Below are 15,727 nucleotides of genomic sequence, written 5' to 3' on the forward strand. Positions count from 1 at the left end.
CCGCCATGTCGTCTGTGTCCCTGTATGCAGATTGATACCCAGGGCATTTATCAGCTGCAGGTCCACCGCACTGAGCCTCATGTTAAGTCAGGTGGAAACCTGTGACTGGCAGCAGATAGGGTGAGGGACCATTTTAGAGGCAGTGTTAAAATTAACCAGCCTAATGAGGAAATAAGTGACTTATTGGCGCTGCAGTCATTTCCTTCATTAAGGCTGATATTTATGAGCATCCATCACGAGTGGAGCAGCCAACGCTACAACTCCAGGTTTATGAAGCGTGGATTGTCACCTTGTTCCAATTATCTTCTACCTTTGAATGTGCTGAATGTTTGAACATTAAGGGAAAAGGACATGGCGCATCATTAGTTGTTGTGCAATGTGAAAAAAGTGAAAGGAGAGGCTTGTCTGGGCTCCGCAGTGTCAGACTATTTTTATTCATCATAGCAGCAATTAGCTGATTAGAGTAACAGCGAGAAAGGTGCTGGATGGAGGAGGATTACGTGCCCCAACCATTAAATGTGTTAGTGCTTTAAATTATGTTGAAGCAGTGTTTTTCTCTGGTTGAACAATTTCAGTTTTATTAGCAGGCTTCCGTATGAATTTGTGAAAGCAATAAAAGTTGTTCCCTTGTTCTGTAGTGTGCAGTGGCATTCATTCATTATCAGTATTCAACAGGCTAACAACCAAAAAAAGAAAAAGAAGACATTTTTAACAAAATAAAATCGTCCATTAGAGTGATTACTGGTGGTGCCTAATTTTTAAAATCCTTTGAAGGTCTTATGAATAAAAATTATAATGTTTTAAATTTAATTACATTATTAAACATAATGCTTATTTTGGATGATTAAAATAAAGATGTGGAGATACAATGTGTTACACAGGCTAATATATACAGTATATAGACATCAAATACAGATGACACATGGAAAATAGACAGAGGCGCTGATTCTCCAGGTCTCTTGGAACACTATGGAAGGGATGAATAGCAATATTCCTGAAGATGTTTCCTCATTTAGTGTTTTGATGATGGTGGTGAAGGGAAGTTTTTCAACTGCTTTGTCATGAGGTGATGGTGAAAGCCATAGCAAAGTGGTTCCCATACGTTTTGACTTCACGTACTTCATATAAAGCTGCAGAAATGCTAGATGACTCACTAATGTATAATCACCAGTTGCTAACATTAGTGAACCCACACAACATGTAAATAAACCAACTTTGGAATTACTGGAAGCTATACTGGCCAGTAGTGGAAGCAATGTGCATAAGTTAAAAATAGCAGTACCACAAGGAAAAAAATACTACAAATTTTTACAGTATAGTATAGTAAATGTATGTAGTTATGTTCCACCAGGAGGTGTGGGCAGGATAACAACCTTCCCACACCTCCTTCCCCTGCACCAAGCTAACACGTCCCTGACCAATCTCTTTAGTGAAGGCTCAGACTGATATCATCTTATCTCCCAGGAAGACAACAAAAATCCAACCAATCCAAAGCTCACATTACTGTAACACGTTACTAAACGATGCATTACTGCCCAACACTGGTTGAGACACTATGTACTTTAGTAATCAGGATTAGCACATTGGCTGCCTAGTCAAGTCCTCACCCCTTGAAATTTAGTATTATGTTAATAAGAGATGCAAAGTGGCAGTTTAAATCCTGTTCATATCTTCTTGGCACAACAGATCCGCACATGCAGTTTAGATAAGACTATGGCACGCGATACAGAAGAAGAGGAAACCTTCAGGGACATTTTGTCAAGTCTGAAACCAATACTCACATGCCCATATGTACATGGAAAGAGTTATTGGTCGCTGTGTTACTTTGCAACTGAGCCTCTAAAATGGAAACTGTTTAGGAGCTGATGAAGCTGCTGTGTTCTTAATTTGACCACCATGCATCTGTGACCACCATGTGTCTTTTTTGAAATTGGTATTATGAAGGTTCATAACCCCCCTAATCCACTGAGGAGTATGTAATCCTTGAATTAAAGGCATAGCATACAGTAAAATGATAACATAAAAAAGACAGACCATTATGTGAATGTTATTTCCATGGCTGCTGCTGTAATCAACCCCCAAATTATCCTTCTTCTTTTTCACAGGGTTATTTGAAGTAGATTTAATGGTCATTGTTTTGTTGAAATTGCATTAGAGTTAGTAGACATTATTTATCCGCACCACTTGTAAGCACTTCACTTATCTTTATATAGCTACATAATAATAATAATAAATAATAATAATAATAATAATAATAATAATACACATATATATGTGTGTGTGTGTGTGTGTGTGTGTGTATATTCATCTTCATATTAATTTATATATTTTTTCAGATATTCAACAATGTTACAAAGTGCTTCATAAAATATAGCTTGTGAAATAGTCAGATCCTAATATCTGCAGTTAAAAGATGATGATGAGCTGTGTGTTCTTCTCTTCTCTGTGAGCTCAGCAAGAGAAACTTTGCTCTTTTGGAAGAAAGTTTGCCAGAGACATGTCGCAGTGTGCAGACATACTTTTAAATATAGCTCTCCCACAGATATGTGTTGACAAGGCACAGGTTGCACCAGGTTAGACAAAGTCCTTACATTCTTTGAAAATCCAACAGTTTGCCTAGAGATGAGAATGATAATTACCTGCAAGGTGTCATAATAAACTGTTCTGACAATGAAAAAAAGGAAAGTAGAAGAAAAAGAAGAAGAACAAGCTCTGTTTGATGCAGATAATGTCTAATTTATATAGCAAAGAGCTGAGATGAAGACAACCTCAGTGTGTTGAAAGCAGCTGGTGGTAGCTCATGTAATGGCTTGCCTCCACAGGTGGTGATCTATAGGGACAAAGAAAGACACATTCAAATAGCAGGGCTGCCTGCGATTTTCAGACATTAGGAATTCATCGCTACATTGATTTCTTAATACCATATTCTTTTGTCATTGTTGTTTGTTTTTTAAAATGGATCATGAATACGTAATTGGCATGGGTGGAAGCAGGGTTGGAAAGAAATTACAAATCTGACAGGAGTCAATTTTGCATCAGATGTGTGCACTGGCCCGAGTTCCTCTGCACAGATAGAAATAATGAATTGATTTCATATACTGTCCCAGATCCCATCTCCAGAGCCATGTAGCGAAAGAGCGGCGTCATCTCTGTTCAATTTCAGTTCAAGTGGTTTTATTGGCATGACTACATGCACTATAATGTTGCCAAAGCATATTAGCACAAGCTATACGATCATTATAAACAGACATAAACAAAATAAACAATTCTTAATAATAAACATTCTTTCCAATGGACTATTGTTTTAAGAGAGAGAGTTTTAACATTTGTGGAGCTCTGCTTTCTACATGGCTCTCCATTCAGCTGGCAAACCAATAATTGCTGGTTGACTTTAAACACATTACAGGAGCGTCCACGCAGAAAAAACTTTACCTGACACCGAGAGGCTTAATCAGCATTGTGTGAACTCATTTGGAAAGAGCTTAAAACACCATATTTTTGTCATACTACACATTGCTGCAGCACCTGTTTTCACCTGTGTGTTGTACACTCTGTTTTAGCGACTGAGTGAAGCATCTCACTTCTTTTCGATCTTTGTTAGGAGCTGCACACAGTAAGATAAGGACTTCTAGCCAACCAGAAGCAGGACAGTGAGGTATATTTCTTTTATACATAATTTTTTAATTATGCACTGGTATCTCACATTCTGTAGGGACGGTGAGTGTGAGGGGAGGCAGCAGGTGGATGTCTTATCGCTGAAGGTGCGTTCGAGCTGCAGGGGTGTGGGGTATAAAAACGCTGCTCTCAATTCAGACACATTCTACTTTCTGTAGAGTGCATGAGCTTACTGTGAGCTGAGAACAATGAAATATGCTGCCAGATCAGGCAAAAGGTGGTTCCAACTTTGTGCAGCCAGAGAAAAGCAACTGCGGTCGCCAGACTCAGAAAACTGCAGCCGCCTTGCTCCCACAAGGTTTTAATGTCCTGTAACATGGTGACATTTTGCAGTGCCGGCTAAAGTTGGACAAAAATTTCTAACCAGCATGCATCACACGCTGCAAAGCGCCACAGGAAGCCAGACACACCTAACATGTGCTGCAGCTCAGTGTGTTTCTCCACCAGTATTTATTAGGTGCATTCGAGATGACAGCAGCTGACTTTTGCCGACTTGATAGCCTAATGTGTGCTGCAGGCAATTGCAGGGGTGGGGAATAAAAACAGCGCAGTCAAATCAGATACATTCTACCTGCGTGAGCTTACTGTGAGCTGAGATCAATGACTGATCTTTAACAAAGATAAAAATGCTATGATATCAGTTAAAAGGTGGTTCTAACTTTGTGCAGCCAGCTCCCGCAAGGATTTAATGTCATGTGACATGGTGACGCTTTGCAACGCGGGCGAAAGTCGGACACAATTTCTAACCAGCATGCCTTCTTTTAAGTCCAGCATGCATCACTTTAAGTCAGCTCTGCACAGCACCACATGAAGTCAAACGCACCTGTTTAGGGTGTGGCACACTAGCCGCTTGGCGAGCATTATAGCACGAGTTACAAAAAACAAAAAACAAATCTAAACTTAGTCTCAATTAAATAAAATAAAACAATGTTGAAAGAAAAGTAACGTTTTATTCACTGCTTTGTTCTCACTAACGCCATTCCCTCTCTTCATTTACTCTCTAGCTCTCTCGCTCAAACCAACAGTATATGTATTTTTTCTGTAGCTGGACATTTGCAGTCACTACATACAGCTGATTAACCAGGAAAGAGGACACAGCTCAAGAAAACAAAACAAAAATGAGCTTTAGCCTCTTCTCTGCTGCAGCCTTCCTTCTGTTCATCAGGATACTTTTCTTTTTACTCTGTAATGAATGTGACTTGAAATGTACAATGCTAGATAAATAATAGTACAGAAAAAAATAGTACACAAAAAATACTTTATTACAGTAACGAGAGGAAATGGAATTTGTTAATTCCACCCCTGGAATTTGCTGGCTACTTTTCACCCATAATTCTGTGTAATGTACCTGCTCTTAGGGTACAAAACAAATCTATCTGCATGCCATGAATGTTTACACATTAACAAAGTAATTGAGAATTTTATCAGACTACATTTGTAGAGGCCCTGTTACTGCTTTTCTACCCATTTTTCCAGGGAGTTTTGAACACGAAGAAAACAGGGTGTAATGGTGTTATGAATAACTAAAGGACGCTTGTGTAGTAGCAATATGACAAAGACATCTAACTGTTAACTACAGAAGGTAATGTAAGCATATTATTTCCATTCATTCACCTTCCTGTCGGTTTGTTTTATGTGTGGCCTCTCTTTACACCTGCATCCATTAATTTGCCCATTTAACAAGGACAGCATTGATTGAGAGAGGTGGTGAGAGGGCTGATTCGATTTCAGAGGACAGAATTGGATTTGATGGTGGAGCATAATAGCTTTCATGGGCTTTTACAGCACTGAATAGCTTAGCTGGAGCTGCCTTGATGGGACTGAGGTGTAATTCTGAGAAGCATCCCGGGGACGGCAGGAGCACAAACATCCTGTTCCTTATTGTCGCAGCCCGCAGAGCTCTCTGTGCTTTACCAAGAAGAGGCGAGCACAGGAAACCATGTGAGGCCGAGACCTACCTTCAAACTAAAAAATAAAACCAATATACAAAGTCACGCTCTCACAATCTCTGAGATCGGTGTTTCCAAAACTGTGCTTAGATCAATGAGCTGTCACGATGAACAATAGTCATGAACTAGGCCAGACTGAAAGAAAAAAAGGGGGGTAACCTGCTGTGAATTGTCGTTAAAGACGGTGGCATGTTGGCGGCAGCACAAAGGCTGTTTGTGTGGACCAAAACCCGGGCCGTGTGGCTGAGATAAGATGTATTCAGACTTCACAGCCGCAATTTGGGTAATCAGTCCCCTCCTAATTCCTCTCCACTTGGTCTGCTCTGATTTCATTCATCTGAAAATTGCTCTGAAGAGAACAGTTTTGCTCGAATGGGGACGAATTGTACTCTCTGTATACTTTGCCTTACAACAATATGTCAGCTTTTGATGAATGGGGAATTCAAAACATTGTCCACTGAGCAATCATTTTAAATTCACAAGCAGTTATACTGTTGTTAGTAAAACAAAATGCAAGTGAATACAAGAAAAAGTGTTTTTCACTGCTAAATTGTTTATCTACCTGAAAAGGATTGGTCCCTCCTTTGTTTCTGTCAGACTAGCTATTTCTCATTTCAGTATTGTTCAGCTTGAAGAGACGTGGGATGGTGAAGTAACGGAGGTGTTGGTTTGCAGGTGCCACGGGGGATGCTCAGCCTGACACCGTGCCCTCAGTGCAGGGCACCCTGCCGCACTTCATCCAGGAGCCGGAGGACGCCTACATCGTGAAGAGCAATCCCATTAAGCTGCGCTGCCGAGCCGCGCCCGCCTTACAGATCTTCTTCAAATGCAACGGAGAATGGGTGCACCAGAATGAGCACTTTTCCCAGGAGTATAAGGACCTCAACACTGGTGAGTTAAAGCTTTGTGGCCTTTTCCAGCTAGTGGTAAAATGTCATATGAGGGAAATATTTTGCAGCCATCAAGTGTGTAACAAAACAGCTGGAGTGGTCACAGCTAGTGTTGGACACCAGTAACTGAGATGGCGGTTGTTTCATTCTCACCAAGATGTTCTTCCTGTCCCCAGGCAGGATTACACCGACATGCTATGATTATGGTAATATAACTGGATCAACTACTCAGCAGCATTGGTTTCTTCCAATTACTTTTCAGGCTAAAATGGCAGATCACAGTCCAGTTGTGTGGGAAAAGATTTATTTATTTTTTTAACTAAATAATACTGAACAAACCGAGTGCAAAAATGTAACTGACAACGCAGGTGGCTCACCTGCTCACATTACGACTAAACATCCATCTCTGCTGTTCCTCAAACCACAGAAACAACACACTGAAACTGATGAATTCAATGGATTTTCCTTCCATGACTCTGCAGGTCAGCATTATTAAACATGGTCAAAGGCTTCCAAAGAAGCAGTTAAACAAATTACCATGATTTTCAAGCTGATGTCTCCATAACACAGAACTGAAAAATAAAAAAAGCCTGGATGAGAATGGCCTCCAGAAGATCAAATGTCTTGGTTGGACAAATACTGTCCAAACAGCACAGCTGGTCACAAAGTCCAATTTCCATAGCAATTGGTTAATGTTACTGCTTTACTCCCTGCAAAGTGATAAATTGAGGTAACATGAATACAATCCGAGTGAGTGGAAAAATGTAAACAGATGCACGTCCGCAGTGGGTAGAATGATTTGAGAAAAAGTCTCGTTTGCTTATGTTGCAATTACTGAGGGAACCTTTGTGGTTATTCTTCATATGACTCCATGGATGTAGAGGGTAAGAGCAGGAAGTAGAAAAAGAAAAACTGAAGTTCTTTGTAACTTTGGAAATCAATCTTTTTGAGCTGTCATTGGTTAAAAACATAAATTGCTCCTGTCTCGCTGCCTGCTGCTCATCCACTCAGGGAACCAACTTTCTTAACATTTATGAAGCACACGGAATAGTCATGTTTTTATGTCAGGAGATATCTTACAATATACCTAGCAGCCAAAAATTTCAAGAGTAGAAATTCATGGTTTAAAAATTGAAAATCAAATACTTAGTTTTTTTGACAGCTGCCAAGACGAATATAGCAATTTGCAGAACTCATACAGGTTTCAGAACTTTTAAAGGACATTTTTCATTATATATTTTTTTCATTTTATTAGTAATTGTTGAATTTTAAAAATGCTAGCGATGGGGAAAAAAATAGCCTTTCTCTCCATTCAATTATTCACTTGAATCCACTGAGGAAATAGTCTAATTATAACTTCTAACTAGAAGGAATACAAGACTGCAGGCATTGTTTCTACGTTAACGCCTACTTTTACCAACAAGGTGAGACATGAGGTTTATTTCTGCATTTCTTATGCAATAAGCATGTGCCATTTAGTATACATGGAGAGTGTATGAAAGCTCTCCTTCTTTATTTGATAGATATTTAGATTTTCTTCACTCGCTCAAAGTACAGGAAATATCTTTCATCCAACATGCAACATTTCCCTCTGCATGTAGATGGTTTCAGTTCATGACAACAGCTACTTAGACTGACCTTCAATAAGAATATCAGTGTGGCCTCAGATGGTTTAAGCCTAAAAGCCAACAAAGGCAGAGCAGCCTCAGTAATCATAGCTGGGTTGAGCAATATGTGCAGTATGTGCTTATTTTAAGCTCCTTGCAGTGCTAAATGGAGGGCTATACTGTACCACATCAGCAAAAAAATCCAGCTAGTTTCACATGAGTCTTCACTCACAGAAATGTATACGAGTGATTTTCAAAAGCTTTTCTGTTATGAACACATTCTCTGAAATAGTGTTACAGCAGTGGTTCCTCCTTGACTGCAGCTTTAAAAAAAAAAAAATGTAGTAAAAATGTGAGTTTATTGCACATTTGAATATGTCAGCTCTTAAATAACATTTTAAAGTTAATACTTAATTAAGAACAGCTACCTTGACTTCAGTGGTTCACCCTGCCTTTAAGAGCATACCTTGAAAACATTTCATTAGTGTGGGTGGAGTGTTTTATTATATTCTGGACTTCAATTTGGCATGAACATAGAAAATGCACTGACTACTCTAATACTTTTAACTGTAAAATATTTCTAAATATAAGTATTTCTTTAAAACATTAAATATTAATAAACTTAAAGTTAAGATTAAAGCATCCATAGTTATTTTTTAGGATTTTAAAACTGTCAGTCCAGCAACATAACAAGGCAAATTGTCATCATACTTTGATTCAAATGTTGCTGAACTCTTTTCACGTTTTTAACATCACCTTCATCCACTTGAGCGCCCCCCACTTCTAACAAGTGAAAAAAGCACAGGCAGAAATTTTATTTTCCCACCAAATAAAGTGTGTTTATGTGGGAGCCCGTCCATCATCATCATGTAAATCAGAGGTTCCCAACTGGTCCAGTTTGAGAGAACAGAGAGGAAGTGAATCGAGATTGCCCTGCCAAGACAAACAACATCAGTCATTTTTGTTCAAATGTATTAAACAACCAATTTATACTTTTACCTGACCTGGATCTCTTGTTGTGAACTGTAAACTCTTGCGGAGCAAAGTTGGAAGGAGCATGATGCTGTTAAAGCCCCATAATGTTGTTATGGCAAGTGCACAGAAATATGCACTTATGTCCAGAACACGAGACAATTGTGAACGTTCTCATGTGGTTTGTAGTGATGCATTTTGGTTTGTTTTGTTTTTTCTCTTTGTGAAAAGAAACTGAGGCAAGGGGAAAACGCTCCAAGTTTTACAAACTCATTAACTGATTTGGACCAGAGCAAACAAACTAAGCGGTGAAAACGCCCTTAGATGCAGGAGATCGCTGTAGGTTGCTGGTTTCCTACCAACAGTCGTTTGTGTCTTTCAACCATGACTGTGATCGTTCCCAGAAAAAGAAAAGAATTTCTGGCACAGTGCTTTCACTCTGAAGTCCTGTTTTAGAGATGAAAGGTAGCGCCAGACTACAAATTTATAACAGAAAGCCAGAGTTGTAAACTTGGGACGTGATGTTTAAAAGGCATGGGTATTAACCAGGCCGGGAGGTTCTAATGAGATGCTACCAAGTTGCATTATGCCAAATGTAGGATCTAGTCTTTTTGGTGATTGATTGATTGATAAAAGTCAGGTTATCTTGGCGTCTGCAGCACCAATTATTACCTTATTTTTAAGTCTGTATCTTTTGCGATCCCCAACTTTATGGAAGTGCAATACTAAGTCACCAGACTACCAATTTCAGTTTTGTTTTGCAGTATTAATAGAGTGCTACCATTACAAGCCAGTGTGACTTGAGCGTTTCTTTTCCTCTCTTTATCTGTCCTAGCAGAATACTTGCTTTATTAGCCTGTTGTTCCTGTTATTAGGCATATTAAATGTTATGTTTTATTAAAGGGTTTTTTAGAAGCCACAGTAAACCTGATTCAGCTCTCAATGCTGTTGCAATGCTTTTAATCATGGGTTTATTTTCCGTTTATTTTTATTATCATGTTTAAAAATTAAATTGAGCAGACATTAAGTAATTCTATGTTTGTGCCTTGACTTAGGCTAATCACTGAGGAGATATATCGAGCCTCAGGCTAGATCAGCTGGAAAACTTAAAATGATGTGTGATTACGGTTTCAACTAGGTCTACAGCCAATACATGTTCAGCTAATTCTGATTTGAGTTTCAGGTTGAGGCGATGATTTAAAGTGTGAGTGAAGCAGTGGCGTGCCATACCAATTAAGTCCCATTAGCTTTTGTCAGGTGGAAGCGTGTTGATTAGAGGACCTAACTGAGGCCTCCTGAAGGGATTTCTGGCAAACAACAAAGCCAATGTGACACCTCTGCTGGAATGCCTTGTGATTAGAGGCTGTGAGAAAGCAGTCTTTCTTGTATTCATGAAGGTCCCTCCACAGGAAAGAGGCTTTAATTGCTTCTCGAAGTTCATTATAGTGCGATTGCTGTGCTGTGAAATTGTTGTAAGCTTGATAATGGTAAAATGAAATTTGGAACTTCAATTGTTTGCTGTTCTGTGTGCAGAGGAAAAGTACAAGGGAAAGTTCACTTGGTGGTATTTGCCAGCTCACTTTATATGCCACATCAAGATCCAGCATCCAGCAGGAGGGAAGGTAATCAGTGGATTTTACAGATAGGAGTGAGAAACTGTACCAAAAGCCGGCTTTGCCTCAAGGCAACAACATGCAGCTGCAGTGTTAACAAACCACCAAAGTAAAATCTGAAATTGTAAAGTGAAACTTAAATAACAAATAACACACTTTTTTCTTACAAATTCAAAGTAGAATTTATAGAGTAAAATGCACCCTTGCTCAATTCAATGCTCACTTCTGCTGCCACAGCCTTCTTGATCTGGTATGACCACTAGCTTATGGTGGCTAATGTTAGTAAACTTTAAATATTGCATTGTGTGTAACTGACCTCACTAAAACAGTTTGCAAACTTTAAGCCTTTTCCCTACTTGTGCTGTTGAAAACCGCTGCCTGCTGCCGGATGAAATGACAATGATGAGAGCGACAAGACTGAACCAAAACAGTAAAGTTGCGGGCGGGAAAACGAAAACAATGAGCTGAAAAACACTTAAACACTCTGTAGAGTTGGTGATAAATTGTCTATGGGTTAATTACTAAGAGCAACCCCGTTGACAATACAGTCTTTTATTCCATAGTAAAAAAATATTGGTTCAAGCAGCTTTAAATGGTTGTTTAAATTAAATTGTTTAAATTGTTGTGTTTTCAATGGCATTTCAGTGGCAACAGTTTTTAAAGAAAACCATTTTAAACACATCCCGAGCTGCCAAAGTTCTCACCAGTTCAACAGGCAAGTCAATCTTTTAGTTCTGATTCTAATAATAGCAAAAATATTCACACAACCGAAAAAGCACATGCGCTTAATAATCTGATTATGTCCAATAATAACAAGTCCACTAAGGCATTACTCGAGGGCGGTTCTATTAATATTCCTGTTTCCATGCTACAGAAGGTAGTGTGATTAATGGCTGAGACGCCTCCTCCACAGCATCAGTTTCCCCACAGTATTCAACCTCAAACTCGATCTTTCTGTCGAGATGCTACTGTGATACCCTTGTGGCTATCTTTTAAAAATAATTAAACGGTGCTTTGAGTCATTCTTTTTCAGCAAAGGGTGAAAGACTCACCAGTCTGTAAATGAACAGACAACTTTATAGCAGCACAAAAAGTGGTGTTTAGCCTCAAAGTTGTTGATAAATAATAAATGCTACAAATACTCTGATGGATGACTGAGGAAAACAAAATGTCAAATTAACAACATTAACAAGTACTGCATTCCGTTAGGTTCACAACTTCCATGGCACTGTTACTGTGGCTCCCATTGATGCCTCATTTTAATACTTAATGGAAATGAGATTTAATGTTATTAGTTACACCTGTGCTTTTCCTGCTATGAAAAAATGTATAAACTGTGAAAAAGGCCTATCAGTGGAAGAATGGGCTTTAATGTAATTATTATTGGATTAATGGTGTGTCTATAAATGTAGCTAATACAGAATGAGGCAAAACACAGAACCACAATCGAGGGGCAATGTTGAATGCTCTAAAATAACCATTGTTCCGTGATAGATTTAGGTTAAAATATGAAAAGAATAGCCAATGACATGCCTCAGCCTTTCAGAAAAAACATGGATGAGTAAACAATTTAGGAAACCACATGGTGAGACAGAGGCTAGCCTGAGGGTGGGACTTTTCTTTATAAATGACCACAGGCATAGCTGAGAAACTAACACCATCACCAAACACCGTGCAGCCACATCAACAACTTCCTGTTACGTTAACCTCAGGCTGGATGCTTTTTTTAAGATCGATGACTCCTCAACAAGAGTGACAGGTGCTGTGGTATAAACCTGACCAGCTAAGGGGAGGGAGGCGGGGCTAACACTATGAAGAAGTATATTGCATCTTTAAAACCATGTAATGGGAAGCTGATTAAATGTTGTCGTTTAAAGTGAGTAATATAAAGGTGCGTGACTAATACTGAAATCACTGGCTGCTTACGGTTACTACTTTAATGTACTGAACAACAATAAATTCAGGATTGTGTTTGCAGTTGCCATATGTAATATCTCAAACAGCACAACACGTTGAATAGGTCTTTACACTAGTGGAATAGTTTTAAAGGACATTATGAGCGCAAATGATTATAAGACCATTCACCTTCAGTATTTTCTTTCCTATTAAAGGCTGTTCTATTGATGCAATGTATAAATATAAACTAATGGTTAAAATGGCTTATTATGCAATAGTTTCTCAGAGGGGTCCAATAAAGTGGGGTACTGGCTCCCTAAATGTCTTTCAGTCTTTCAGCTTCAGAGGAATATTTAAAGAGGAACCTAACGTAAATCTTGTTTTTGCTGAGCTTATCATCCCATCCCCGACACACCCGCTCCCCGGACTGTTGAGCTCCCATTAAGACAGTGTAACTGTGGCGGCGGCCGGTGGGGGCGGTAGCGGTGTAGGCCTGTATCTCATTTGTATTGACAGTAGGTTATTGTTGGTCATTTTCCAACTTATTTTAGTGTTTATTTACTACTTGATTCTGCTCCTCTTCTCTTCACACGCGCACACACACCCGTAGCCTGCACCTCTTGTCTGTTACGGCAAACACGCCGGCTTGCTCCGCCTCTTTCTGTCTCTCTCTCACTGTATGTGTCTCTGCTGACTTTCTCCATCGGCAGAACGTTTCATAAAGTTGCCGTGTTTAATAAACTCAACCGTGATTCAGTTTTAAAGTGTGCCGTATGTGGGTCGAAAATGAAAATAATGTTAGTGAGTGACATCTGCAGTGGTGCGTTCACTGTCCCTCCGTAATGTAAAATTCTGCCGTGTCTGCTTAATGTAATTTCAGATAACATCTCTCTCTTGTGTTTCACTGCAGAATGCTAAAGAGGGTTACTAAATATACTTTGGCAGGTGCTAATACACATGGCCAGCCTGCCCAAGTAAAGTATATGTCGAAAACACTGTATTTAAAGTTAGAGAAAGCTGTAGGCCTATATTTTGTAAATATTCCTCCAACTGCATGTCATGTGAATATTTCGGTCCAGTCATGATTGAGTGATCATGCCTGCAACTTCAACTACATCAGTTAACCCTAGATAGAATATATTAATAATAATAATATCTCCCCCTCCAAAAAAACGGGCGGGAAAAACTGAGGTATGAACCGAATCATGGCTAAAAAATTGAGGTTGTTGATTTGGTGTATCGTTACACCCCTACTGTTTACAAGAGTATTTTTTAATACAACCACTGGGGACACCAAAGTCAAATTGTTTAGATCCTAAACATTGGGGATTTAGCATAATTCAAGGTTAATTCATTGAAATTATCCAAATTACGCAGAACTTTAAAAAAGGGGACTTCAAAAAATTGTATTTACCTCCCCTAACTAGAGCACAGACTGTATAATTCAGAGGTCAATGGGCTATATGTGTGTGTAACATGACCGTTTGACAATCACATCCATTATACAATCAGTCTCTGGAAGCTAAACACTGACTGGTTAATGCAGATTCATTTTCTCTTCCATCCGTTATGCTCATCACAGATCATTTTGAAAGGGAAATGTGATGCATATTTCATATTCATTAACTCAAATTAGGCTCGGCTTGTTCATCAGCATTCCCACGTCAGTAAGTGCCTGCTGCCATCGGCGCGCTTTACTGACTGACAGCTCACCCGCCCATCCTTTTCTTAACCTGTTTCATTATCCATCCCACTCCACTATCTCCCAATCCCATTTAAGGGAGTTGAAAAATTACAAGCCATTTTAGCTCAGTTTACCCAGTCTCTGTGCACTGACTGGTTACATCTCACTAAGATCACCCCACTTAACTGCCTGTGGCACTGCCAGGCCAAGTGAAATCTCCTTGCTATCTGCTGGCCCAAGTGGGTTAGCAATTAGAAGAGCCTGAGGATGTCCTCACCATAGCCCCTGGCATAGGCCCGCGTTATATCAGATAAGGGCGGTCTTAACGGGATGGATTTGTCCTGGCTCAGTAATAGACAGCAACATTGTGTATTGGATTCGTACAGCTAATCAGAGAAAGAGATCAGTGAAGAATTGGAATGTTATTGATTAGGACATGGGCCCTCAATGCCACCAGGAGCACCTGATAACATCTCTTATTTACCAACTAGCCTGATGAATCACTGGGCGCTGATAAAGCTGACAATGCCCTTGAGTTTCCCAGCAGCAGACGCTAAGGGAGGACTGTGTATCTGCACTCTGTGCTGTACAACACTCGAGAACAGGCAAAGTGTGTGCATGATATTGATTGCATTTTTTATAGATTATTCCAGTCCTATCTATAAAAAAACATTGGCAGCAGCTGTTTGCAGATTAAATTTTAGCAAGTTCATTTGAATGTCACTTTGAAGGCTTGAATTTGATCAGAAATGAAAGGACACACCCATTTCCGTGGATTTTGCTTGTGATTCTAAACTTCAGGTTTTAGTGTGAATCTATCAACGTCTTCTATCTAGACTCACCATTTTGGACCAACATTTTCACAGGGAGATATCCATCATAGTACAAAAAGACATACCTGTTCTTTCAAGCACAATAGAGCCACTGGACCAGAATGCAACAAGGCTACAAGGCAATTGGCATTTTGAGCAGACACACCCTAGCGTTCACAGAGTGGTCGGCTTGTGAGCAATATATATATATATTTATATATCTGCTCACAAACCCCTCTGAGATTGAAGGCAACAAGCTCACACCACATGTTGAAAGGCATTCTGGGAAATAGAGAAGTGAAGTGGAAGTAGATGAGGCACTGTGAGGGGAAAAGGGGGGCGCGAAACACACTTTATCACACACTACCTCGGAAATGCACTTCACAAACTGATGATACATAACAGCGTAAGAGGATGGGAGACTGGATTTTCCCTGTAAGACAGTACTGATCTGTTCTTGCCAATTTGGTCACATGAAATTAAGTTTCAGCACTTTCTTGTAGATTTCCGAGTTGGGTGAGGAACAGCAGAAGGTTTAGTTGGATTCTTTTCCCAGCAATAAAGTTCTTATAAGGTCAGTTAGATGTATTATACCAGCTTAACAATGCAGAGAGATGAATAGGATAAGA

The 15,727-nt window shown here is 39.5% G+C and overlaps 1 protein-coding gene across 4 annotated transcripts in view; it reads left to right on the forward strand.

The window, feature by feature from the left end:
- Positions 1-15,727, forward strand: part of unc5db (unc-5 netrin receptor Db) — a 191,026-nt gene that overhangs the window by 82,893 nt on the left and 92,406 nt on the right. For all 4 annotated transcript variants that reach the window (XM_038703670.1, XM_038703669.1, XM_038703668.1 and 1 more), the window contains exon 2: positions 6,300-6,515. In XM_038703670.1, coding sequence (XP_038559598.1) covers positions 6,300-6,515 — 216 coding nt within the window. The remainder of the gene's footprint in view (positions 1-6,299; positions 6,516-15,727) is intronic.

The sequence above is a fragment of the Micropterus salmoides genome, unplaced genomic scaffold (genome assembly GCF_014851395.1).
Source record: "Micropterus salmoides isolate LMB-PRFRI ecotype aquatic unplaced genomic scaffold, ASM1485139v1 Ms_hic_scaffold_7, whole genome shotgun sequence".
NCBI classification, from domain to species: Eukaryota; Metazoa; Chordata; class Actinopteri; order Centrarchiformes; family Centrarchidae; genus Micropterus; species Micropterus salmoides.